The sequence below is a fragment of the Rhinolophus sinicus genome, linkage group LG02 (genome assembly GCF_036562045.2).
Source record: "Rhinolophus sinicus isolate RSC01 linkage group LG02, ASM3656204v1, whole genome shotgun sequence".
Taxonomy (NCBI): Eukaryota; Metazoa; Chordata; class Mammalia; order Chiroptera; family Rhinolophidae; genus Rhinolophus; species Rhinolophus sinicus.
In genome coordinates this window covers 157,025,838-157,052,654 of record NC_133752.1, presented here as the reverse complement: position 1 = coordinate 157,052,654, position 26,817 = coordinate 157,025,838, and the positions used below count along the sequence as shown (strand labels likewise).

Sequence of the window (26,817 nt, the reverse complement as noted above, 5' to 3'; positions counted from 1 at the left end):
TATAAGCATCTGGAGAATATTATAATGTACTATGACATTGAAAAGTGTAAATTGCATTGATTGATGGATAGTAGCCAATTCTAAAAATAGATATTCACGTTTTATATAATCCTTTGATACTTGTCTGTGCATAACTAATTGTAATAACTTATTTATTAGTATAAATAAGATTAGTGAAAACAATTTCATGCATCTTCTTCATCTGAACATAGATTTGAATTGATTAAATCATCATTGAACTTTTAAAATAGGAAGAGCATGTAGTACAAGAACATTATAAAAAATGCAACAGCTTAGAATATTTATCTTCAATTCATCGATTTCAAGTTATACAGCTTGCGTGTTTTATGAAGCTGTATAATGATGGTATCCTTTTGCCTTTAGTTTGTCTGACCACAGGCCTGTGATAGAGCTTCCCCATTGTGAGAACTCTGAGATTATCATTCGACTATATGAAATGCCTTATTTTCCAATGGGATTTTGGTCAAGATTAATCAATCGATTGCTTGAAATTTCACCTTACATGCTTTCAGGCAGAGGTATGTATTTAAGAAGGCTTAATATTTAGAGAAGTTAGGGGTAAAACATATTAAAATTAATGTCATTTTTCTCAGGATTTACTTTTTTGTAAGGCAGCTGAAAATCAGAAAATAATCTCATAAACTTCACATTGGACAATATAAAGACATATGTACTCACATAAGTTGATGCAATTTGTCAAGAAGAAAATTCCTCAGATCCTCATTAAAGGCCCATTTGTTCATATTTTAGACACATTTAAAATACATATGAATATCTTGCTTTCCAAGCCAAAGCACACTAAAAGCAACACCTGTAAAAGGTGCATTACTAGGAATCATTGGTTTACACATACACACACACACACACATACACCTAAGCACACACACAAACAAAGAAAACTAAAAGTGGGGTCGGTAATAGCTCTATCTGCTGCACAGTCCCTGAGTGGTTTATAAAAATGAGTATTCATAATGCTAGCTTTTTATTATGCAAGAAAAAATTCTTAGTGCTCCAACGGGAAAAAATATATATTTTTTGTTTAAAAATTAGCGTTATAAAGGTGTTACTGTATTCTGAAATAAACTTTAACTTGCTTGCAATTAATCAACATATAGGAAGTTACACTGCATTAAAATATTCAGGAAGTTTTGGTTTTAGCATGACTACCAACTTCTTTTTAAAAGTTATGAGAACTTATGATTCTCTTTCTTCATCGATTAAACATATTAAACCTAAGTAGTTTAATATGTTTAATCTTAGCTTATTGACTTGAAATCTATCTTAGATTTTGTGCTGGGCATTTTGTTTATTTTATTGCAAAACTAATGATGAAATATTTAGTATCATATTTAATAGCTATAGATGAGGATTATCAATAATTATTCCAATACTTTCTTTCAAAACGAATATTAGGTTTGTGCAATACTTTTGCAGTTTTTGTAATTATTTTTAATCTTTTAAACCGCAATTACTTTTGCACCAACCTAATATATCTCTATTGCCATCACTTGGGGTGTGTGCAGTGATTTCCTCCCCCCTTTAATTTTTGGAGTAATTAATGATTAATGAATACACTTGGGTCCATTTAAACTTCTTTCAGAACGAGCACTTCGTCCAAACAGAATGTATTGGCGACAAGGCATCTACTTAAATTGGTCTCCTGAAGCTTATTGCCTGGTAGGATCTGAAGTCTTAGATAATCACCCAGAGAGTTTCTTAAAAATTACAGTTCCTTCTTGTAGAAAAGGTAAGGAAATTAATTTGAAACTCTGAATTGTACCACTAAAGTAATCTAAACTTCTTAAATTTCTAGTTACTCTTTTTCAGCTCTGCAACAGAGTAAATTTCAGAGAGGGTGTTGATGAGCTCTTCTTTGGATTATGTAGGCTGTATTCTTTTGGGCCAAGTTGTGGACCACATTGATTCTCTCATGGAAGAATGGTTTCCTGGGTTGTTGGAGATTGATATTTGTGGTGAAGGAGAAACTCTGTTGAAGAAATGGGCATTATATAGCTTTAATGATGGTGAAGAACATCAAAAAATCTTACTTGATGACTTAATGAAGAAAGCAGAAGAAGGTATGTGTTGATACAACTTACAAATGCTTTTAAGTGATCTTTCAATATTTGTGAAGTGGGTTTTGTAATAAACTATTGAACTATATTAAATTTTACAATAAATTATTTATTTTGTAATAAATTGTAGAAATTATTCTTATCCATAAAGGATGAATTAGAGGAAACTACATTCAATTATAGTGACAGTTCAGAAAAATGGATTATATTTATTACCAGTAAGATCTCATGTTCTAGATTCAGAACAATGTTGATTTGAGAGCATGGGTACTAGCACACTGAGCAACATAACTTAATCTGTGAAATGCGAATACTAAGAAAACGTACTTCATAGAATTGTTACAAGGATTAAAATAGATGACATATGGAAATAACTTAGCAACATGCCAGCCATATAATAAGTGCACCATGAATGTGTTAAAAGTAGAGAATAATAATTTCCTAGTCAGATGTCAGGTAGTCTGAAGCAGTTCTAAATTCTACTTTATAGCAAGTGCGTCTAGGAATGAGTTTTTGAAACTCCAATAGATAGATACAAATTCAACCTTTAAACTTTGTCAAAATTTCTAGATAAAAACAGGATTGGTAAGAAAATCTAAAAAATTAATTAGAACTCATAACAAATATGTGATTATTTTCTAAAGAAAATCAAAAGCACAAATTTATATACATCCTTTAAAGTTTGTTTTTTAAAAAATGTTTTATGTACTTCTCAGGAGACCTCCTAGTAAACCCAGATCAGCCAAGGCTCACCATTCCAATCTCTCAGATTGCTCCTGACTTGATTTTGGCTGACCTGCCTAGAAATATTATGCTGAATAGTGATGAATTGAAATTTGTACAAGCTCCAGAGTTTCTCTTAGGTAACTATTTTTCTTGGTTTGGGAATGAAAATTAACATGCAATTTTTCCTTATAATATATAAAATATTCAAATATAGTTATATTACCATGGTTTTTGTGTCCTTATATATTTGTCATTTTTTCCCCCTTCAGAATGATGTATTTTAAAGCAATATCATGTTACCGATCTGGAATTTGCTTTGTGCACACTCTTATTGAGTAGGTTAAAGATAAGGATGGAAATATCATGGAAGCACTCATATTTATAAAATATGTCCTTGCATTTACTTTAATTGCCAGGGATGGGGGAGGCTGATAAAGAGCTTTTCAGTTGAGTAACACAGCCATTTTTCAATTTCAAAAAGACAACGTGAACGGCCAGTTAGCTTTGGGGCTAGGCATGGGGCAAAGAGTTAAGATAATTTTTTCAATTTGACTCCAGAATGACCTCAAAAGAGCTTTGTTTTTATCAGATATATGGAAGTTGGAATAAGAACTAGTTTGCGGAAAAGATAATGAATGTGGCTTTTGATGGAACGTGATTGAGATTTGGAGGAGCATGCCAGTGGAAATCTCCAACACAAAGTTGTAAATATAGGATAGAGTTCAGGAGGTAGTGTGTGGCTGTAAATAAAAATGTGAAAATTCTCTACATATAGGGATAGATGCAGTTAAGGAATGGGTGAGGTGATTGATTGAGTAGGGAGTGCTTAAATGGAAGATAAGAAGACTAGGGACAAAATCTTTAGGTGCATCTTAGTTCAGGGAGTAAAAGAAAGAAGAGGAAGCATTAAGGAGACATGATTCAATGAAATAAGTGGGTCAGATTTATCTTTAAGTATATAACAGATATAATTACAATAGACATGATTTATTTCATTTTTCTGCTTGGAAAGATTAACATATGTGCTTTGTACATTTTTTTTCAAAAGGCGATGGCAGTTTTGGATCAGTTTATCGAGCAGTCTATGAAGGAGAAGAAGTGGCCGTGAAGATTTTTAATAAACATACATCACTTAGACTGTTAAGACAAGTAAGAAATCCAATAATATGATTACATTAAATCTTACATCGTTAATCTCCTGGAACTCTTGTTTTGCATGTTTGTGAAAATGCAAAATGATGACCACATTGCCCCCAAAGTTTACTTGAGTTTAATTATGAAATTCCACTTAGTCCTTTCTTCATGGAGTAAAAATGTTTTGTTTCGTTTCTCTTGTTGAAAACAAAGAAAAAACAGTTTTCTGAGAACTCTTGTTTTAGGCTTCACAGCTATATAATACAATTACAGAAGAAAAGAAGGTACCTCTTTTGAGGTCTTGTATTTCAAAGGAACCAAAATCCATATACAGTAGACCATTTAAAAACTTTTCTTGGCCTCAGTTAAGTCACATGTTCTTTTCTCAACAAGCACTTATGTTCAGGGCAGTCTGTGTGCTGATTGGCTTAGGCTTGTGTTACTGAACCAATTACTATGGTAATAAGGACGGTATTGCTTAGAATATTCCCACTTTTCCCTGAGGCTGGGGTTGGGGTCCATTCCGAACACCGTGGTTCATGGGCTACATGGATGAAGATTGGATATCTCAGCAAAAATCAGGGTACTCTTAAGAAGAAAGAAAGGTGCATGGATGTTGAATGCATAACCAAGAGTGGTCACTCCAGTAACCCTCTCTTGTTTTTAATCCTGGTGGAGATTTATTTCTTTTTTCTGAGTCTTTCCTGGTAGTGGGAATGAGGAAGAGAGACAAAGGGAGAGCAGAGGTAAAATCCAGTGTGAATGGTGACATCTTATACCAGAACTCAATTATATGTTTGAATCTATTCATTCTTTTTCCCTTGATTTATTAAAAAAACAAAAACAAAAACAAAATTTCCCTGGATTTATTAAGCAAACAAAACAAAACAAACAAAAACTTTGTGCCTGAATCTGAATTTAAATAACTTATGTAAAACTTAAAAAATACACAGTTAGAATATATTATTTACTCTGAATAATAAAAGTAATTTCATACCTGTGCAAAATATCCTGGAGTAATATTGATTAATACCAAAAGTCACACTATAGCTCTAGGAATAAGCTAATAAGCACTTTGTATATAGAAGCAAGTCTGTGAACCAAATCTGGGCACAATCTCTTTCAATCTGTAGGCAATTTGTTAAAATATATAAATTGATTTTTCAGCCTGGGTCATTACTCTTCAATATATCATGTATTTCAAATTTTAGGTAATGTGCTCAGGGAACCCTGTTGGAAATCAGAACACTAAAAATGTATACAGAATTGATTAGTGCATAGGCAGCTAGGTGAATCAAAGAAATGTTGGAAGAAATAGAAACAGTGGCATGTACATAATATACTTCTTTAAAATAAAAAGGAAAAGAAAAATCTTCAGTGTTTGGTACTACATTTTGAGGGCCATTCTGCCAGTGGTCATGAATTGTGGCTGATCATTATACCTTTTTGTTTTTCTCTCAGTGAGCGGCTTTTCTAGGATAGAAAATTTGGATTAAGCTTCTTTCTGTGTCTATGAAAGAAAAAAAAACAGAGCTAATTTGATTTGTGCTCATCAGTTTCAACCAACTGTGCTAATCAGACATAGAAGAAAAAAAGATTTTTATCTGCTAAGGATATACGATTGCAGTCTGAAACATTTGTTCTTGGGAAATCCCCTCTCAGGGTATTCAGCCTTTCTTCTTCAGCCAGCAGATTTCTCCACACTTCAGTTTCCTGATAAATGCAGTTGGCACTGATACTTCCCATCTTTGAAGCTGGTTGTTCAGAAGCAGAGCTCCTATAGAAATCACTGTTTAAAACTTGAATCAATTTAACATCACCTAAGCTATGCAGTACAATTTCAGAGTAAAGTAGAATATGCTGAATAAAGTGTATGATGGAATTAAAAAACAACATTATAAAGGAGACTGTAAAGTCTCACATGATGTGGTCTAGAAGAAGGATTGCTTCAGAATAGAGACCTCTCTGTTCAAGCTAAAATGGTATCTCTGATTTCTTGGATTGGAGAAATTATAGCTGGGGATGGCTTGAGTAAGGGTGGTCCAAGGTAGGTCATTCTGAAGAAGTGATAGCATATATATATAAGCTAAGATCTGAATGGCAAGAAGCCTTCAGTTCTGTGAAGGGTGAAGAGATTTCCAGGAAGCAGGATCAGCAAGGGTAGAGACCCAGTGGCTGGAAGGAAGGAGCCAGGCCTGTGCCAGGGCTTGAATGAACGCCGGTGATAGCGGAGGGGTGGTGAATGGAAAGGAGAGAGAAAGAAATTTGGGTGTGAGAGGTGGGCTGGGGCCAGATCAGGTCAGGCCATGAAGGCTGTATAAGTACATGGGGTTTATATCTAAGAGTAAGGGAAGTCAGTAGAGAATTTTCAGGAGAGGTTGATGCCATATGTGTCTGTGGCCTTAGACATTTCCCTCAGTAAACTTTTCTAGTTTTTAAACCAGAGATGATACGCAGGTTATAGCCCACATGGCAGTTGCAGTTGATTTATAGTGGCTGCTCAGAATCCCGGGCTGAGAAGGATTCTGTGGCTAATTAGGATTTAGTAGTTAAGATTGACATGACCTGTTAAACATGACCACATGTGTGTCCTGTCCCTGCATTAAGTGTTCTGATAAAAGCAGAGAAAAGGGAAAACTAGAACGTAAAGTTTTAATTCAAAACAGAGCTTCAAAACCAGCAGTTTATTCCTGAATATGTGGGAAATATACAAAAACCTCAAAGAAGTGGACAGTTTGCTATAATTTAATCACCCAGAGCAAGCTGTGTTTAAAGTGTTGATGCACTGAAGGAAGGAGATACTGGGTCAGAGGCGATGTTGTATTGCTCTTAAATGGTGTTTGACTTTTGCAGGAGCTGGTGGTGCTTTGCCACCTCCACCACCCCAGCCTAATATCTTTGCTGGCAGCTGGGATTCGTCCACGAATGTTGGTGATGGAGCTGGCTTCCAAGGGCTCCCTGGATCGCCTGCTTCAGCAGGACAAAGCCAGTCTCACGAGAACCCTGCAGCACAGGATCGCACTACATGTGGCTGATGGTTTGAGGTAGTGAATTACGTCGTGTGGTTTCCTAGTCAGTGTATGACAAGGATTAACGGAGACTTATTCTCAGGCTCTGAGAATAGCACTTCCCAATAACATGGTGCCTGGTAACATTTCACAGACAACTTGGGTGAAAAACTACCATTTCCCTGATTAAACTTTAAAATTCGGTAAAAACAATAGTAGGAAGGTCACGTGGAACCTCATAGCTCATAGTAGTCGATCTTGAACTCAGGAGTCCAGCTCCAGAGCCCATGGTCTTAACTTTGTATTTAGCTTGCCTCCTCTAGAGAAGTAAATGTTAGGCTTCAGTGTATCAAGGAAAGTGTCAATTAGCATGGATAGTTCTAATGAGGAAAGGTGAGTCTTATTTCTGAAGGGGACTAGAGTGATTTGAGTCAGGTTGCTCTGTACGACTGTAGTGTGTCTCAGAGGCACACCCAACCATGCAGCCAGACAGTAGCTAGAGCCCTGGATAGGCAGTGCAACAGAGTGGAAAGGCCGTGGGCTTTGGAGAAAACAGGACTGGGATCGATCTGCTCCACACACTTAGCGACCGGGATTTTATATCTCTGATTCTCTCTCTATTTTAATAGTCTCTAAACTGTGACTAATACTTAATGGGAAAATGTTTTGAGGACTTTTGTAATAACTGAACACATCCCAAATTAATCTTTTGACTTTCCTCTCCTGCATTGCTCCCCATCTCCAGTCACTCTGTTATTTCATCTTAGACTCATCCTTCATTCTTTCCTTTCTCTCACATTCTACACCTAATCCTTTAGCAGATATTTTCAGCTCTGCTGTCAAATATATCTTAATGCAGCTACTTCGTACATCTTCTCTCCCTACCACCAGAGTCCAAGCAGCTGTCATTTCTCCTTGCCTAACTGGCCTCCCTGCTTTCGCCTTTACCCCATATAGTCTATTCTTTACACAGCACCCAGAATGATTTTTCTACCATGGATGTTGGGTCAAGTCTGTCTCCACTTTTCAACCCTCTCCTACCTCGCTTTCTGGCCACTGTGCTCAGCCACTCTCCTCCCTGAGGTTTCTTGAATATGCCAGAGGATTTAGACCAGCTCTTCTCTCGGCCAGGAACATCTGACCGCAGATTTCCTCTTGGCTCATTACTCATTTCATTCAGTTCTCTTCTCAGAGAGGATGCCCCTGACTACCTCATGTTTCCCTAGTACCTATAGCACTTATTGCTGACGGGTATTCTTTATGTTTTTACATAAAGAATTTTTGTTTAATGTCTGTCTTTGTCACTAGAATCTAAGCAATACAGTAGTAGGGACATTTTATCACATTCACCGTTGCATCCCAGCACCTAGAGCAGTGAGCCCTCAGTAAATATATGTTGGTATTAGGGAAAGAGGGAGACAGGGGAATGGAGAAAACCAGCACCTGGGCATAGTAGTCACACAGTGGATGCAAATTTCCTTCTCTTCTGAAATACAGTGTCTATTCTTTTCGGACAGTATCCAGAAATGTAAATGGAATGGGCAGTAAAGAAAACAAACACTGCTCACAAACAAACCAAACCAAACCTGGAGGATATAACTCTTAGTAATGTATAGAGAATCTAATAAGTACATAAAATAAGTATATTGCCCTTCATGAAAGAGTCTGGAAACCTGTGGAAAACATACAGATTATTAAATGTAATACAGAGATTTGGATTTGGGTTGAAATATCTACTTTTGAACACCAGGGGGAACCTTGTGTTAAATTAATCCAGATAAAGTGCAACGATGTCGCCTCTATTTCAGAGCTCAGTGACTTTCCTTAATTAAACTAACTACACATCCTAGTTTTCCCCTCATTCTTCCACATAATCCCCGAAGTGCTCATTTATAGACCATCGAATTGGTATTTCTTATTCACCATAGTTTGAAAGACCACGTCTCTAAAATAACCTATTCTGGTTCTCTGAGACCTTACTTTAAAAAAACAAATCCAGCAGTTTCTGATGAAGTAAATAAAATCTCAGCGTATTTTCCCATAATTTGCCTGATTTGTTCTCAGCATAATGCCAAGACAGCTTTCTGTATTTTGTGCCCAAGAGGGTAGTTGATTTCACTAGCTAGCCATCTCCCACCAGCACTAAGTAAAAATTAGCATTAAGGTTTGTCTTCCCAAATATGTTTTAGCATCAAGCTATAACTACAGTGGTAGAAAGAGACAATAAAATCGCACTCCTTTGGAGTCCCTTACATGATGGAGGTATTTAGAAGTGACACACAAGAACTTTCTTCACATCATATATTCTCTCTTCCATAGTCTTTCCTTCAGCTATTAGCTTGCATCTTTTATTCAGTCTGCTCCTTTGAGCTCTTTATCATCATTCTCAACTACGTATGAAGTTATATATGTTTCCCATATGTTTATATGTTTCAATATATTAAAAATTGAATTTACTTTCTCTGCTCCTTCCTCCGACCATCAATCTAGTCTGTCTTTTATATCTCCTACTTGCCAGTGAAGATCCTTGTGGTTACATCCAGTCCAATCCCCTCCCCCAAAAGTAAGTAAGTATCCATTTGTCTGCCAGGTTTTTGACTACCTTACTTTATCTTTTTAATGCCAATACTGCTGCCTTGGTCCATTACCTCCAGGGAATTATCAGAATATTTCTTCTAAAACAAAATCTAATTATGCCTGAAATTTCCTGATAGTTCCAAGTTATCTGCAAAGTACATCCAAATGCCTCGGTGTAGCATCAAAAGTCTTTATGTATGCCTCTTGCCTGCTTCTGTAGCCTCCTTCCACTCCATGGCCCAAACTCAGCTGAAGATCTTGACTTTTCATTGACATCCATGTCTATCTTTGCATTTGTTATTCCTCGTTCCACAAATTTGTCTGCCTAGAGAGCTCATTTTCCTCTAGAATTGGCTTGCATACCTTCTCCACAATGAAGCTTAACCACACCATGAAGAGTTAACCTCTGTATAACATGTTTCTTGAGACCACTCTACGCAGAACTTTGTGTTAGGTGCTGAAGAGGGAAAGGTAGGGATTATATCGTTCTTATTTATCAAGGTTGAGAATTTGCGGTCTAGTGGGAGAGTCTTCTTTGCTATCTTTATCTCTGTGCTTTCCGCCCTCTGGCTTCCCTATAGCACTTGGTATACACCACGTTTCTGCAACCCTATTTGAGCACCTGTTTCTCCTTCTATATTGTGACCAAACCCTCAAGATACACTGACGATAATCATGATTAAAGAGTGACTAACTCTTTTTATATAAGTTTTTAAACTAAAATATTTGATAATGCCCACTGTCACATAATACATAAATGATGGCTGAATTATTTTCAGTAAGGCAAAATCTGCACTTGTTAATATTTTAAAAGCTATTTTGCTATTGAGTTATTTAAACTGTGCTTCTTAAGATTAAATTCTGTAATTGAACATTTTAACTAACCCAGGTAATCTTTCTCTCCCACGGGCATTATTTCACATTGTTTTACTTTTTTTTTTTTACCTTTTGTGAAGTTTTCTGAAAGAGTCTGTATTCTGTAAATATTCTGAAAGAGGTGTGCAATATGAAGCATTTTGGTGCTTTATGTATGACTTGGCTTTACCTTTTTACTTCTTAATCTCCCAGCTTTCTCTTTAGCCGGGCAAGAGTAACGAATGGCCTTTCAGTAAGCCCTTAGTAAATTTTTCTTAACTTACTGTTAAGGTCAACTTCATTAGTATATTTATCTTATTTTTCAGCCAAAAATATGTGCACTGAAATGAATAGGCCCAATGTCAAATGTCCTAGTTATATTCAGGGAGAGAAAGAATCTTCTCCTGCATTAATTGATGCAATTAAATGATGCATACACGTTAGGCCATCATGCAATGTAAAGTTCAGGATATTGCTGCTACTCTGCTCCTAATCCGTGGCAGTGATTGGTTACCAGGTAATGGAGTAAATATTTACTGATACAATGTGAACCCAAACCAAAAGCCACAAACAAACAAAGGACTGAACTGTACTTGTATTAAGTTCTGTGAAAGATTGTCCTTGCAGTAGATCACGATATCCCTATGAGGTCACATGGAACGCTATAGCAAATTTGACATCATGGGACAGGGAAGACAAAGTTGGGGGGAATCTGAAATTAGTGGATGTTTATGGAAAGGCAATGGTAGAGTTACTTTAGTAGTTGGAGCACAGTTGGAGCACAGTGGTAGCTCTCTGGCCTTGTTTCCAGAATTGACAAGGCCTGGTTGAGATTAAAATCTTATTTTGTTTTTTGTAGTAACTAGTTTTCAATCTTTACCGTCAGTATCCAACTCTAGTTGCATACGATTGAATGACTCACTCTCAAAAAGGACTTTAACATCACCCAACATCACCTTTCCTAAGACAATGTTTTACTCATTCCAATGCTCAGTTCAAAACGTTGTCAACCTTAGTTTATAATAGAATTGTGTTTAAAGTAAATTACATCTTCAAAAGGGAACAGTATTGTCTTTTATTTTGACTTGTTATTATTGAAAAAGTAAAAAAAAATATTTTCCAAAAGATTAGGAAGCATTTTAGTCAGAAAAAATAAATATCAAAGGAGAAATAGAATAGAGTTTAACAAGCTGAGATAAACTTGTATATGGTTTAAAGAAAATCAAAACTATCAAATGGGAGTTACAACAAAATCCTATCAACTCTTATTTAACATATTTACATTTTAAACTAGTGAAAATATTCATATGATCATTAAGGGAATTCAGAATTCTTTTAAGGAATTATTAAGGTAATGAAAAGAAAAGCCTCCAAAAACTGGTACTTTGTTTGAAGTGGTTGTGCCTGAAGTTCAAATCATTCACTTATCGGGATTGACCTGTTTTGATTTTGTTTGTGTTCTTTTTAAAAGCATGAACTTACTTTGTAATATTGGACTTGTATGTTTTGATTTCCTTCTACAGTATCTCTTAACTTTGAGGGTCAAACTTAGCAAAGAATTTGTAGTATTTTGCATAGTGGGTATACATATTTAATAAAATTATGACAAAATTTATAGTAATAATGTCATCACATTTTAGTAAGGTTGCCTGTGCATTTTCTGGCAGATACCTTCACTCGGCTATGATTATATACCGTGACCTGAAGCCCCACAACGTGCTGCTTTTCACCCTGTATCCTAATGCTGCCATCATTGCAAAGATTGCTGACTACGGGATTGCTCAGTACTGTTGTAGAATGGGGATAAAAACATCAGAGGGCACACCAGGTGGGTGATCAGGTTAACTTCACAATTCCCTCTTCAAGACGGGTAACCGGTGTCTTCATCTTCAGGTGTGAGTTCAGGAGAATCAGGAAAACACTGTAGTCTGTCACATTGTGATAGGATATTTACTAGGTGACTAACTGTGACCAGCACATTGTGATTTTGATCTTTGTATTCTGTAGGGGAAAAAAAAAATCAACGGATATGATTTTTTCATGGGGAAAAAAAAAGTTAAAAAGAAAGAATGTTTGTTGTCAAGTCGTATCTTAAAAAGTTGGATTTTGAAAACATTTACATACTCCAGAGGTGGTAAAAAGGATCAGCAGCAGTTTTAATTTAGGTACTGTTGACACTGACATTTACCTACAAATGAGGCAAACCAAATCCAGGTTTACAAACCCTTTTTCATAACTCTGAAACCCAAGTAACTTTGAAAACCCAATGGTTTTGTTTGTTTGTTTGTTTGTTTTAAAACTGGTTTGGTGGCAAAATTGGACCCAAACTGACTTGATGCTTACGAAGACCTTTATTTTTCACACTCAGTGTGAATATGTATACGTTTCATGCCACAAATGTAAACATGTTAGATTGAGTACAGGATGCTGGCCCTGACCCTACTGAGTAATTATGTTCTATGCACCATTATTAACTTTATTAAATATGAAGTAGTATAAATTCCTCAGTGGGGCTTTGGGCCTGGAGTTCTTGGTTGTACTTATTTTTTTATAATAGGTTGGTATAGCAAGTGAAAACTTTAAACACCGCACTTCAGTTTTGTTTCTTCATAATTTATAAGTTGTTAATAGTTCAATAGTAAAAACACTGTAGCTTCTCCATTTGCACCTAGATAGCAAGATGCATCATGGTTACTATGTAAAGTGAAACATACCCATTCTGAATGCCATCATATTTATAGTCTCTGGAAATCACAGGCATCATCTTCTGGCCTTAGATTTTACTGTTGCTTTTAGAGTCGTCCCCCACCTTCTTTTGTCATGCCTGTTCTACAAACCCCATTGCTTCCTCTATTGCTGACTGTCTTCAGTGAAATCCATTTCCTGTGCTCTGATGTTTTCATGGTCATATGTGCAGGCATGTTCTTTTCACCTCGCTCTCTACCCCATGGAGCTCTCCCTCTCTTTCCCAGCTCCTGTGCCCCTTCTTCTAGTCTCAGGTTCATCAGAATCTCAGGTTCTGATTAGTGAGAAGCAGTGATGGGGCAAGTGATCTGTGCAGACAGCTTGTCTTTCAGATTTCAGTTTGAGTGGAAACAGAAAATTAAGGGGTTGATCACTTTTGGGGGAGTACAGCCCTATCTTTAGAGAAGTCTTATATAGTTAGTTATTTGTAAATAAAATTACAGGTGGCTTTACATCATCTTGATGATTGCAGCTCAATTAAAAAGACAGAAGAAAATACTCTAGGGGAAATCTGAGTAGGCAAAGTATCCTAGTTTGTTTCCTACTCCCTGGCCTGCCTCCTCCTCCCCCCCCGCCCTGCCCTTATGTACTTAGATAAGCAGATGGTCCCAGCTTCTAATGCCTGGTTTTATTCCCCCCCCCCCCAATACATATCCTCTCTTTTGTTTTACATAGCTATATGTTGGAAGTAGAGTGTGCCTTCTCATAAACACTTCGAAGTATATATTCTGGCTGTGAGTGTCTCTGGGTTTTTCAATAATAATAAAATAATTAACATCTCTTGAGTACCTGCTGTGTACCAGTTTAAGTGTCATGTATATTAGACACATGGTATGTTATCCTTATGCCAGGGCTGAAAGTTAACTTTTATCTTCTCATCTGTAAAAATGCGGAAGCTGAGGTTCAGAGAGATTATGTAACTTGCACAAAGTCCTACAGGATATGACCAAGGTAAGAACTCAGTCTAAATGGAAATTGACTCCCGAGCTATTTGCCTTTAAATCCTGTAGTCTCTCTCCTAGATCACATGCAACTCTAGCATGTCCTTAAAGAGGTTTAAATGTTTAACCTTAGTGTTGCCACACAGCAGCCTACCCATCTGTCTCCTCATACCTGCCCCTAAAGAAAGGAGAGTCTGTGAGAGGATCCTTTCAGGGACTTTGCTTCACCTTTGTGCTTGTACCTTATGTCTCCCTGTTTGGCCCCAGAAAGATGGCTGGTCAGTCAATGACGAGTAAGATTCCCCATGCGGGTGAGGGGGGGCAACTCAAGCCAGGTGCAGTCGAGTGGGGATCAACAGAAGAATCTACGGGGTTCATAGAGGTAGGCACAGACCCCCACCTTCCCTTGGCTAAGGAGAGCCTCTGCCCCTGTGGCTACATTCCTTCCCACAACATGCAGGGGAAGAGATTCAATGGTGTGCTCTCCATTTATTCATATGCATGTAGGTTTTGTCCCTTGGGGAAGTACATACATCCTGAGACTTGCGGTTCAGCTGCCTGTAGGCAAAGGTGATTGGCTTGAATCAGTTTCCTATTATGATGTATAGGATTCACAGATCTTGAGATTGACAAGCTTTATCCTCACTTAACTAATAAAAGCTACTGCGTAGGCCCAATTAGGTGCCCAGCCCAGTCCTTGAGCCTGCAGGTCCCTTGGCCCCACTTAAACTCTATTTATGGCTACTGTCTTTTCTTAACCCTGCGCCGCCCTCACCTTAGTTCTTAAAAAAAAAATAAAAAAAAATGAACAAACCAAAATGACAGGGCCATGAACAGCAAATATTGTCAAGTCCAGGTTTGGAAGACTAATCTTCAAGATAGAATTCCACAGGCCTCATATACTGCCACCTAGAAAATGTAGGCACAGGACAGAGGTCTTCTCTCGGAAGATCTGCTCATTGTTCTCTTGTGACTCGAAACTGGGCCAGGCCACTCAGCTGGGGCCTGCCATATGTACCCCCTCCATCCCCTAACCCAATCACTCTGTTCATGGAGTGAAAACCCTGCTGTTGAAGTCTTGTCCACCTACCTGAAGAACACATCCCTGTTGATTGTGCTCCGGGGCTCGAGCCTGCCACCTCCCTCAGGGTGCTGGACCAGCGAGCAGCCAGCAGCCAGCTCTGTTCCATTCTGTTCAAACTCCTGGCCTTTCATTTTGAGTATCTGACTTGCTGGTTTGGGTCTAATCCTGTCTAAAGTTCAATATCCAACTCATTCTTCATACCAAGCCACATACTTGTTCCTGATTCCTCTCAATCTTCTGTATCAATGTGTGGTAACATAAATAAGGAGAAAGATCATGACAGAAAAACCCAGAGCCTGATCCTTTCTGTTTTGCCCTCTCCTCCTCCCCGGCCCTGCCCTTATGTACTTAGATAAGCAGATGGTCCCAGCTTCAAATGCCTGGTTTTATTTCCCCGCCCCCCAAATACATATCCTCTCTTTTGTTTTACATAGCTATATGTTGGAAGTAGAGTGTGCCTTCTCATAAACACTTCGAAGTATATATTCTGGCTGTGAATGTCTCTGGGTTTTTCAATAATAATAAAATAATTAGCATCTCTTGAGTGCCTGCTGTGTACCAGTTTAAGTGCAATGTATGTTAGACACATGGTATGTTATCCTCATGCCAGGGCTGAAAGTTAACTTTTATCTTCTCATCTGTAAAAATGAGGAAGCTGAGGCTCAGAGAAATTATGTAACTTGCACAAAGTCCTACAGGACATGACCAAGGTAAGAACTCAGTCTAAATGGAAATTGACTCTGGAGCTATTTGACTTTAAATCCTGTAGTCTCTCTCCTAGATCACATGCAACTCTAGCATGTCCTTAAAGAGGTTTAAATGTTTAACCTTAGTGTTGCCATGCAGCAGCCTACCCATCTGTCTCCTTGTACCTGCCCCTAAAGAAAGGAGAGTCTGTGAGATGGATCCTTTCAGGGACTTTGCTTCACCTTTGTGCTTGCACCTTATGTCTCCCTCTTTGGCCCCAGAAAGATGGCTGGTCAGTCAATGACGAGTAAGATTCCCCATGGGGGGGTGTACAACTCAAGCCAGGCGCAATCTAATGGGAACCAACAGAAGAATCTATGGGGTTCATAGAGGTGGGCACAGCCCCCCACCTTCCCCTAGCTAAGGAGAGCCTCTGCCCCTGTGGCTGCATTCCTTCCCACAACCTGCAGCAGAAGAGATTCAATGGTGTGCTGTCCATCTATTCATATGCATATAGGTTTTGTCCCTTGGGGAACTATATACATCCTGAGACTTGTGGTTCACCTGCTTGCAGGCAAGGGTGATTGGCTTGAATCAGTTTCCTATTATGATGTATAGGATTCACAGATCTTGAGATTGACAAGCTTTATCTCCTTTACTTCCTCACCTCACTAATAAAAGCTAATGCTCAGGCCCGATTAGGTGCCCAGCCCAGTCCTTGAGGCTGCAGGTCCCTTGGCCCCGCTTAAACTCTATTTATGGCTACTGTCTTTTCTTAACTCTGCGCCGCCCTCACCTTAGTTCTTAAAAAACACACCAAAATGAACAACCCAAAACGACAGGGCCAAGAACAACAAATATTGTCAAGTCCCGGTTTGGAAGACTAATCTTCAAGATAGAATTCCACAGGCCTCATTTACTGCCACCTAGAAAATGTAGGCACAGGACAGAGGTCTTCTCTTGGAAGATCTGCTCATTGTTCTCTTGTGACTCGAAACTGGGCCAGGCCACTCAGCTGGGGCCTGCCATATGTTCCCCCTCCATCCCCTAAGCCAATCACTCTGTTCATGGAGTGAAAACCCTGCTGTTGAAGTCTTGTCCACCCACCTGAAGAACACATCCCTGTTGATGGTGCTCCGGGGCTCGAGCCTGCCACCTCCCTCAGGGCGCTGGACCAGCGAGCAGCCAGCAGCCAGCTCTGTTCCATTCTGTTCAAACTCCTGGCCCTTCATTTTGAGTATCTGACTTGCTGGTTTGGGTCTAATCCTGTCTAAAGTTCAATATCCAACTCATTCTTCCTACCAAGCCACATACTTGTTCCTGATTCCTCTCAATCTTCTGTATCAATGTGTGGTAACATAAATAAGGAGAAAGATCATGACAGAAAAACCCAGAGCCTGATCCTTTCTGTTTTGCCCTCTCTTCCCCAGGCTGCTTAGTACATTGTAATTACATTGGAACTTCTCTATCATTACTATCCTCATTATTGTTAGAGTACTTCTAATCATCCCACTCTAAACGGAGCCTCAAATTTTAACTAACAGTAATTGTTACCACTGCTGCCGCCATCACCAAACTTTTCCTTCCCCAAAGCAATTATGTTTGAGAAGAAAATCATTCCCTGTCATATGATTTTAATTTTCCCCTTGGGTTTTTCTTCTAATGGGTCTTCCTGTTAAGATTATAACTTTTAACTTAGGAATGTCTAGAGAAACACAAGACTCTATATTTGTTAAACTTATGTGTATTTTTTTACTAGTCCCTGCTGTGGTGCTTTCACACAGTGTGTGCTGTGATTGGGCGGGCATGTGTATGTGGGTGCATTATTGTTGTCTCCAAGAAGATGGCAATGGGAAAACACCTTGCGTGGCATGAACAGTGTGCCGACTTCATGCTTAGCCTTTTGCGTGGGTTGATTATCTCAATCCTTATGACCCTCTGGCATAGGTCCTATTACTATTCATGGTCTACATATAAGGAAACTACAGCTTCGGGACCATTGAAACTGTCCAAAGGGTCGCACAAGATTCAAATCCAACAGCCTGAGAGCAGAACCCCTGGCCAGGTGCCATCATAGCTGGAATGCAAAAGTGGAAACGATCAGTTATTGGCAAGGACCACAGCGCAGTGTCTGTCTACATTTTGAAAGGCAAATATGGGATGGATACTTTTAACTTGAAATAACTTGGAGAGCTTTAACCTAAACTCAGACAACTGGATGTATTATATCCTGTTGGGAGTGACAGTTAATTCTGTGTCCTGTGACAGTTGCACTATTGACTGAGATGGATGCTGACTGATGGCTTCAACTCTGCCAACATCCATAGAAATACAACAGTCTTTGGGTAAATAAAAGCCAGTCTTGGGTTTTTTACTATCATCTGATATATGAAACATGTTGTACTCATACTTCTCTGAAAGTAAACAAGAAAGAAAATATATGTTTCTGTGTACTATGTGATATACAAGCAGACCTATTTCATAAGTTTCTTATGTTTTTGATCTATGGATGTTTTCTTTATGGATTCATTGCATTTGTTAAAATGCAGGCTCATCTGAAAATTATTTCTAAAAACAGTTTTTAGACAATGAAATATATTTTCCCAATTATTTTAACACTGTAATTGTTCCACTAATCCTCCAAGGGAAAATTATCCTTATTTTTTATTCAATGCACTTGGCAATAATTTATTAAACATTTACCAAATACCATACTGGTGATACTACTTAATAGCTCTGTGGTATTCATCAAGATTCACTTTTGGGGGCTCAGTTTTTATTTCTGTAAATTGTGATGAGAAAAAATAATGCCTATCTTGAAGGGTTTTTGAAAGGGTGAAATGAAATAATCCACATAAGCAGCATTAAATGGGGCTTGGTATATTGCAATTGCTCCAAGTATGTTAGCAATTGCTCTAAGTGGTGAATTTGGGGGAATGCGTGTGAATAAATGTAAATTTTACCCTCCGGCACATTCTGCCAAGAGAAAGAAGGCTGTAAGCAAATCATCATAAAGCATTTTGTAGATTTCAATAGATCTAGTTCAAGATACAGCGATGACACAAAGGAGTAAGTGATTAACTGAGCTATAAGTTGTCAGGATTTCCTTCAGAGAGGAGGTGATTCTGGAATTATATCTTTAGAAAATAAACTGGAGCCTTGAGAAAAAGAAAAAAAGAAAGAGCAGGAGGAGACCTTCCAGGCAAAAGGTCCTAAGGTATAAAGTGGCTTGTCTTATTCAGATGACTGTAGGAAATTTGGTGTGGGCACAATGATAGATGGAGGATGGAGGACTATTTAGGTAAGTGTTTTTCTATTTTTGGCTATCTATTAGATAACTTGTAGAGCTTTAAAAAACTGTATCTGCTGGGGCTGACTCCCTTTACAGTTCTATGTTAGTAGGTGAGGAGCAGGGGCTCTTAATCTGTCCACATGTTGGAAGCGTTACCTGAGAGTAAGTAAATATGAATGGAGTTTAGACTTACATTCAAATAAAAAAAAAACATATGTCAATTATTTTAACTTAATATTTGTCAGTGGTGCACATTTTGGGCACGGCAGTGGATTTTGGAGATACTGAGATAGTTTGTCTTACTGAACCATCAGCTCTCTGGAACACACTAAACATGGGCTGTAGAGTTGGACTGTCTGGGTCTGAATCCTTAATCTACCACGTAGTAGCTGAGGCTGGAGGAATTCCCTAATTTCTCTGTCTCATTATGCAATAGTACCTAATAATAGTATCTATCCTAGGGGATTGTCGTGAAAATTAAATGAGAAATTCATATGAAGTATTTAGCACAGTGCCTGGCACACCTGGCTGCCTTTTCTTTCTGGGACTCTGCTTTGTCTTCTCAACTCGGGTGGTGGGAGGTGGGGGAGGCTCTGATGTGTTCCCCTTCCACAAACTGTGGGCTGGGAACTCTCTGTGGGGTACTCACAAGACTCACCTTGTTTGTTTGCTCTTTCCCAGGGATCACTGTCCTTTGCTTTTCGTGTCCAGTATTTCATATATTTTGTCTGGTTATTTCATTGTTTTGTGCAGGATGGAAAATCTAGTCCCTGTTATTCCATCTTAGCTAGAAGTAGAGTGACACGTGTTTAAATAAATTGGAACGGCCCTATACAACAGTGTACAAGTAGGATTTCAGTTAGTACTTAAGATTTCTAGGCTACGAGGGCCATCTAAACAGGGTTTGCATACAGTGTGGTAGTGTGATACACAAGCACCAAAGGTCATTCATAATGTTAGATCATAGCTCATGTGGCAATATTGTCCCTTTGTAAAGATGCAGGAAATATTCCTATTGCTAGTCTTTCCCAATGGCAGGTGATATTAAAAGTGTTAATTTTCATCCCCAATTAAATTCAGTGGTGAATACACTGAATAGCTTGAAAGTTTATTCTTTCTGTTACTTCTATGGTAAAAGTACAGTTAAATATAAGGCAAAAACTTTACAAGAACTTGCAGTTGCTGTTCCAGGGAAATCCTCAGTGATAAGGATACAAGTCTTAGGGATCTATTTTAGAACCACCTTAATTATTTACACAATTCTTTAGCTTAGGGTTTAAGAATGATGTTATGGCTGTGTAAGCAAATGTTCTTATTCTAAGGAAATGCTTATTTTCTTTAGGGCTGAAATATTCTATATCTGCAATTTTATATATGTCAAATATATAATAAGTTTATATGGCATGTAACATATGTTTTATATAATATGTATATGCATATATGTATGTATATGTGTGTGCATACACACAGAGAGAGAGAGAGAGACAGAAACAGAGAGGGAGAGAGACACCAATGTGGGAAAATCATAAGAGTGAGTGTGTGTTGTTTGGTGTATATGCAGAGAGAGAAAGGGAGTGAGCAAATATGGCAAATGTTAACTAGAGAATCTCAATAGTGAGTAGTAGAGTCTGTCATGATCATCTTTGACACCTCCATCCTTTGACTCTTCATGACCTTCCAGCCTGGTGAAAGACTGCTGAGCTTCATCTTTTGCTGGAAAGCTCTCTGTCATATGGAACTGTTTCCAAATTCAGTCACTTACTCCTTGAATGCCATGCATTCATACTTTGTTTTGTTATCCTGGCTGTATATTTAAACTATTATAACAATCATAAATGTTTATTGTAGAGAAGTTGGATGTATTAAAATAAAATAAAAGCTACCATAATTTCAGCACATGGAAATAATCATTATTACATTTGGGTGCATTTCTTTATTGTCTTTAATTGTGCACATTCTCATCAACTTTTTATTTTGAAAATGTTTAAGCCTACAGAAAAGTTGAAAGACTAGTACAATATACACCCATATATTCTTCACATGGATTCACTGATTATTAATTTATACCACCCTGTCCTCTCTCTCTCTCTTTCTTACTCTCTCTCTCTGTCACTCTTTTGTATGTGACTATGTCTTTGAAATTAAGTTGCAGACATCACACTATGTTATCCCTGATCCCATTGGCATGTATTTCCTTAAAATAAGAATATTTGTTTACATAATTACAATACCATTATCACAGCTAAGAAAATTAATTCAGTTGATTTTTGCTACATATTTGTTAAATTTTCTGTCTATTTGGAACGATATCTTACATTTTTATTTATAATATAGCATATCATCTTAAAATTATTTTTAAGTTACTGTATGGTATACATTATTTAATCCATTTCCTTGTATGTTCAGAGTTCTTCGTATTCTTGATATTTTTTTCTATTATGAATAATGTTGAAATTATTTTTTTTTCTGAAGAATTTAAAAGCAATTTATCTTTATTGTAGAATGAAAGGTTTTATTTCCCTTTAAAAGAATTTCAGGCATGAACTAACACCTGAGAAAGAGGGCTTTTATTTGTTTTATTTTTCTGTTGGGTAGAAGGAGCAGAGTCCCAAGTTATTGAAATAATGAGGGCATTGGACTTTTAGCCTGGTTAAAGTGACTTAAATGACGTCTAGCAATCTTCCTTCTCACCTCTCCTCTGTTTGAAACACTGCACTGGGAATAGTTATTATTAGGAATGAGAAACATGATGTAGGCTTTTTTTCCCTATTAAGTTTTAGTTCTTTAATTATGAAACATTACTTAACAATTTATTATTGACTATTTATCCTTATTCTTCAAGTTCGACCTTCGGGTGAAATATCTTGGGACAGAGCTATTAATTGCTTGATCAAGTTGTCTCCTTAAAGAGATGACATGACCTAGTTTAGAATTCATCTTCCTGACTCTTCATCAGCCTATATGCCTAAATATATTCCTCCTTGGGTGTATGAGGTCGGATTTGGGCATATTTATTAACATATTTGTTTACTTTCAGGGTTTCGTGCACCTGAAGTTGCTAGAGGAAATGTTATTTATAACCAACAGGCTGATGTTTATTCATTTGGTTTACTACTCTATGACATTTTGACAACCGGAGGTAGAATAGCAGAGGGTTTGAAGTTTCCAAATGAGTTTGATGAATTAGCAATACAAGGAAAATTACCTGGTAAGTTTTGTCTACAATAAAGATTTAAAAAATATATTAGCAGCTTCATTTTCAAGCTATTTCATTGTAGTAATATACGCAATTCATTTCACAGGTGATAATTTTTTGTTTAGTGTATGAATATTCTTAAATCTTATGACATATTAATAAAAAATTCATGTTTAAGGTAGCAGATTTAGGCTTAAAAAATCCCAAATTTTAATATTTGTGTATTTGGTGTATATTTAGGTAAATACTCACGGAAATTGCTGTTAAAACTCCATGTTTAGTGACTTCTGTTCTGATTCAGAGTTAGTATGTGCCCATTTGCCTGGAGTGTTTTCATTTTCTTGGAGTGAAGTAAAACTTATATGCATGAATGGAAGCTTGAATTATTTATAATAATAATTTTTAGTAGTAAATATTAATAAGAATTAGTAAATTAATATTTAACAAGATCAAATCTTATTTTGAATGGTTTTCTCATGCTTTTAAGAAATTTTAGGACTCTGTCATTCATTCCTTGACTATTACTTCAGTTCCCACGACAAAATACTCTTTTGAATGTGTTTAGCTATTTCTCACATTTTCTGCTTTCTCTTTCATTTAAGAAATATTTTGGAGTGTACATTATGTACCAGGTACAGGGATATAGCTTTAACCATCTCCTTTGAGGGGGCATTAAAGATTCCCAGCAAAAGGAAATTTATTATCATGTGGCTAAACTTTAGACACAATATGGCCCTTATTGTACCAGTTAGCTTTCCAGTGATAGTTGACAGGTCTCCCTACCTGTTAACTATTCTACTGCAACCAGAAGAATGGCATACCTCTTATAAAAAAACAAATGTACAAGTGTACAAACTGACTGTGGGGATATGAGGATTAAAAGCTTGCCTATGTGAATATTGAAATAAAAAGTACTTCCATAAAAATCTAGTTATTATATGAACAGAACTGTGTTCAAAGTCTATTTGAAATGCAGGTATGGAATAAAAATGTATTATTTTATTCAATTGGTATTAATGTCTTTTATCCAATAAAAAGTCAAGAAATCTTTTTTGATGATTTCTAGTAGAGATAATGCAAACAAAATTGGCCATTGTGATAAGTAGATTCATAATAAATATAGGATTATAGAGATCAGTGTTTCCTTTGCAATGTCTGGACCTTTCATATACATTGAGAGGAAATACAATAATTGTTCTGATTTGTCTAATGTTGTAGCATATGTTTTTGAATATTTTAGATCCAGTTAAAGAATATGGTTGTGCCCCATGGCCTATGGTTGAGACGTTAATTAAAAGTTGTTTGAAAGAAAATCCTCAAGAAAGACCTACTTCTGCCCAGGTATTATTATACTCAAAATTTGTCAGTATTGTGTACAGAACATGAAATACACACACACACACGTATAATTTTTATATGTATATACCCAAACACACAAATAAACACATACACAACTTAGAACAGTTACAAAGCAGAATTCCTGTATCCTCCACCACCTCAGGCACACAAAGAACACTGCCAACACCTCAGAAGCCCCCATATGCCTCTTCCTGATTGCACCACTCCCCTGTCTCTGTAGATGTAGCCACTCTCCTCATTTTTGTGATAATCCTTGTGTTTCTTTTCTTTATGGTTTTGCCATTCAGTTTAGTTTTCCTGTATTCATTATTTATTTAAAATGGAATCATAGTCATGTAGTGTTCTGAGGTTTTTCACTTGTTCTGCCAACATTAATTTGCGAGCTTCACTCAGGTTGTTGAACAGAGCTGTTAATTATTTTCACTGCTGTTCCATTCCACTGTTTGAAGGCACAACAGCAGATTTACTCATGATTGTGTCTGTGGCTATTGGTATTTTTCCCAGTTTTTGGCTATTATGAACAGTGCAGATTTCATGAGACTTGCTTTTTAGTATACCTCTAGGAGTTGAATTGCAGAATCATAGGGTATATGAATACCCAAATTGTTTTCTGAAGAAGTTATAGTGGCCTAACACTTCCATCACCTGTATATTATACAGGTAGCTATTTGTTTTTTCCCTATATTTTTGTACTATCTGACTTCTTAATTTTTTCCATATATGTTCAGTCTTGTGTGTTGATTTACATTGTCCTTATTACTAATAAGGATGAGCATCTTTTTATATGTTCATTGGTCATATATATGTTTCCTCTCCTGAGAAATGCCTCATTTTTCCATTGGGTTATATGTGTACATACAAATGAAATAAGAAAAAGAGATTTCTTTATGTATGGTATACTGATCCTTTGTCAGTTATATATGTTGCAAATTTCTTTTCCCAATTTGTGGTTTGCCTTTTCGTTTCCTGTAGCATGCCTTTGATGAACAGAATTTCTTAATTTTAATGTAGATAAATTTAATAATCCTTTATATGGTTATTACTTTTGGTGTCCTATTTTAAGACGTCCTTATCTCTCCCAGAGTCACAAAAATATTTACCTATTGTTTCTTCAAAAAGGTTTTGCTTTTGATGTTTAAATTCTTAATCCATCAGGAATTGACGTTTTTATCTGGATTCAATTTCCTTTTTTTCCTTATAGATGACCAGTTTTTCCAGCTGCACCTATTAAATAGTTTCTTCCTTTTTCCCCCATTGACTTTTTTTTCCATATCCACTCCATAATTTGTCAAAGATACATACACATAGCCACACACTCACTTTCTCTTCCATTGGTCAACTTACCTATTCTTCCTGTAATTTTATCCTGTTTTAATTCCTTTGGCTTTATAATAGTTTCTTTTCCTCACTTATTTTTCTCCTCTAAGAATGCTTTAGCTATTCTTAGATTTAGTTTTTCCGTATAAATTTTAAAATCACTTTGTCAACTTTTATGAAAAACTCCATTGTGCTTTGGATTGGACTTCATTGATTGAGTATGTAGAAAATTTGGGGAGGGTTATATCCTTATAATATTAAGTTTTTTATTCTTCAATGTGGGTCATGCATCTATTTAGGTCTTCTTAAGTATCTTTCAGTAAGTTTTTATAATTCTGCATACAGGTCATGCACATCTTTTTCAGGATTTTCTTGATGAAAATTGCTTTAAACTCTGTTCCTGGCTTGAGATCTCTCTCTCTCTCTCTCTCTCTCTCTCTCTCTCTCTCTCTCTTTTGAACCCTTAGGCAAGAAAATCTGGTCTATAAGTCTTTTTGAGAGTAAGTTTGTGAATAACAACTGTTCAGTGTTATTTTGCCCTCTTCCCCTTTGTCTGTGAATTCCTAAGGCAACTTTCCTTGTACCGGTGAAAGTTTACATTTACTCTGAATATGCAGCTCTTTGTGTTCCCAGCTTAATGGGAACAGGAATTTTATTAGACTCTCCACATTTTTGGGCAGGCCCCAGATTTAAACTTATTTCTCACTGGCCCCATGAGGTATCCAAAACCGCACATCAGTTTTGCTTTCAGTACACAAATGCCTTCATGGTAAATTTGGCTTTCAACTGACTTCTCTGTTTTTTGTGTGTATGTTTTTGGCCTGATAATTCCCTATGGTATTGTCAGATCTTTAATGTTTTTAAGATATTTAAAAAAAAACAACCGAAAAACTCCTAAGCATTTTAAGTTGTTTTCAGATGGAGGTTTTCCCCAAATAACCTCTTCTACCATATTACCAGAAATAGAACTCTTACTGTGTTTTAAACTGAAACAGACTTTAATAGATCAAAATAAAGCTGTCTTTTTGTTGTAGACTTTGTAGACTATTGATGTTGTATAATAACTCATTGAAAATTTTTTGTTCAACTTTAAATTTCCTACTGAAAAATAGCTGAATACGTATACACCTACTTTATCAAAAATTATATGATCATCTTGACTACTTACCCTACTCGTTTTTGAATTTCGGTTACCACTGGTCTTAATCACACAAACTTTTAAAAAAAGTTTATCACAGTGAAATTTCCATAATTTAATTATTGTTTTACTTTCTCTTCCTTTTATTTGCAATTATACTTTACCTGCATTTTATAGATTACATAAAAACCTTGAGATTTTGTTTTTGTTTTTTTAAGTACATGACATTTTAAGATTTTGACATGATTAGTTAGTCTTTAAAATACAGTGTATACCAGGCAAGATGGGTAAACTCATCACCTTTGTTAGATGAGGTACTGAGAGAATAAGGAACTTTCTCTAGCACGGGCTGTAATTCCAGTTTTCTGACTCCTGGTTCTGTTTCCTCACAGTGGCTCTACACTGTCTCTCTAGTTCTTTAGTGCTTGAATGGAAAAAAAAAAAAAGAAAAGAAACAGAATCAAGAGGTGATTTGTGAATTTTGCTACCAAAGATGAGTTTTTTTAAATTTTTTATTTCCCTTTAGCTGATAGAAGTTCTGTTGTATTATTAGCTGAACCATTTTTCTTCTACATGATGAGTCTCTGCAGTATAAAATTGAGTGAAGAAATTCTCCTGATCCTGCTAAATTTCTGTCACTGGCATTTTGAGATTTTATTTCC

At 36.8% G+C, this 26,817-nt stretch overlaps 1 protein-coding gene across 2 annotated transcripts in view; it reads left to right on the top strand.

Moving 5' to 3' along the window:
* LRRK2 (leucine rich repeat kinase 2) overlaps nt 1-26,817 on the top strand; it is a 125,719-nt gene that overhangs the window by 85,682 nt on the left and 13,220 nt on the right. For both annotated transcript variants that reach the window (XM_019736305.2, XM_074325834.1), the window contains exons 35-43: nt 385-539; nt 1,622-1,768; nt 1,908-2,099; nt 2,813-2,959; nt 3,871-3,971; nt 6,810-7,000; nt 12,064-12,224; nt 22,183-22,353; nt 23,582-23,682. In XM_019736305.2, coding sequence (XP_019591864.2) covers nt 385-539; nt 1,622-1,768; nt 1,908-2,099; nt 2,813-2,959; nt 3,871-3,971; nt 6,810-7,000; nt 12,064-12,224; nt 22,183-22,353; nt 23,582-23,682 — 1,366 coding nt within the window. The remainder of the gene's footprint in view (nt 1-384; nt 540-1,621; nt 1,769-1,907; nt 2,100-2,812; nt 2,960-3,870; nt 3,972-6,809; nt 7,001-12,063; nt 12,225-22,182; nt 22,354-23,581; nt 23,683-26,817) is intronic.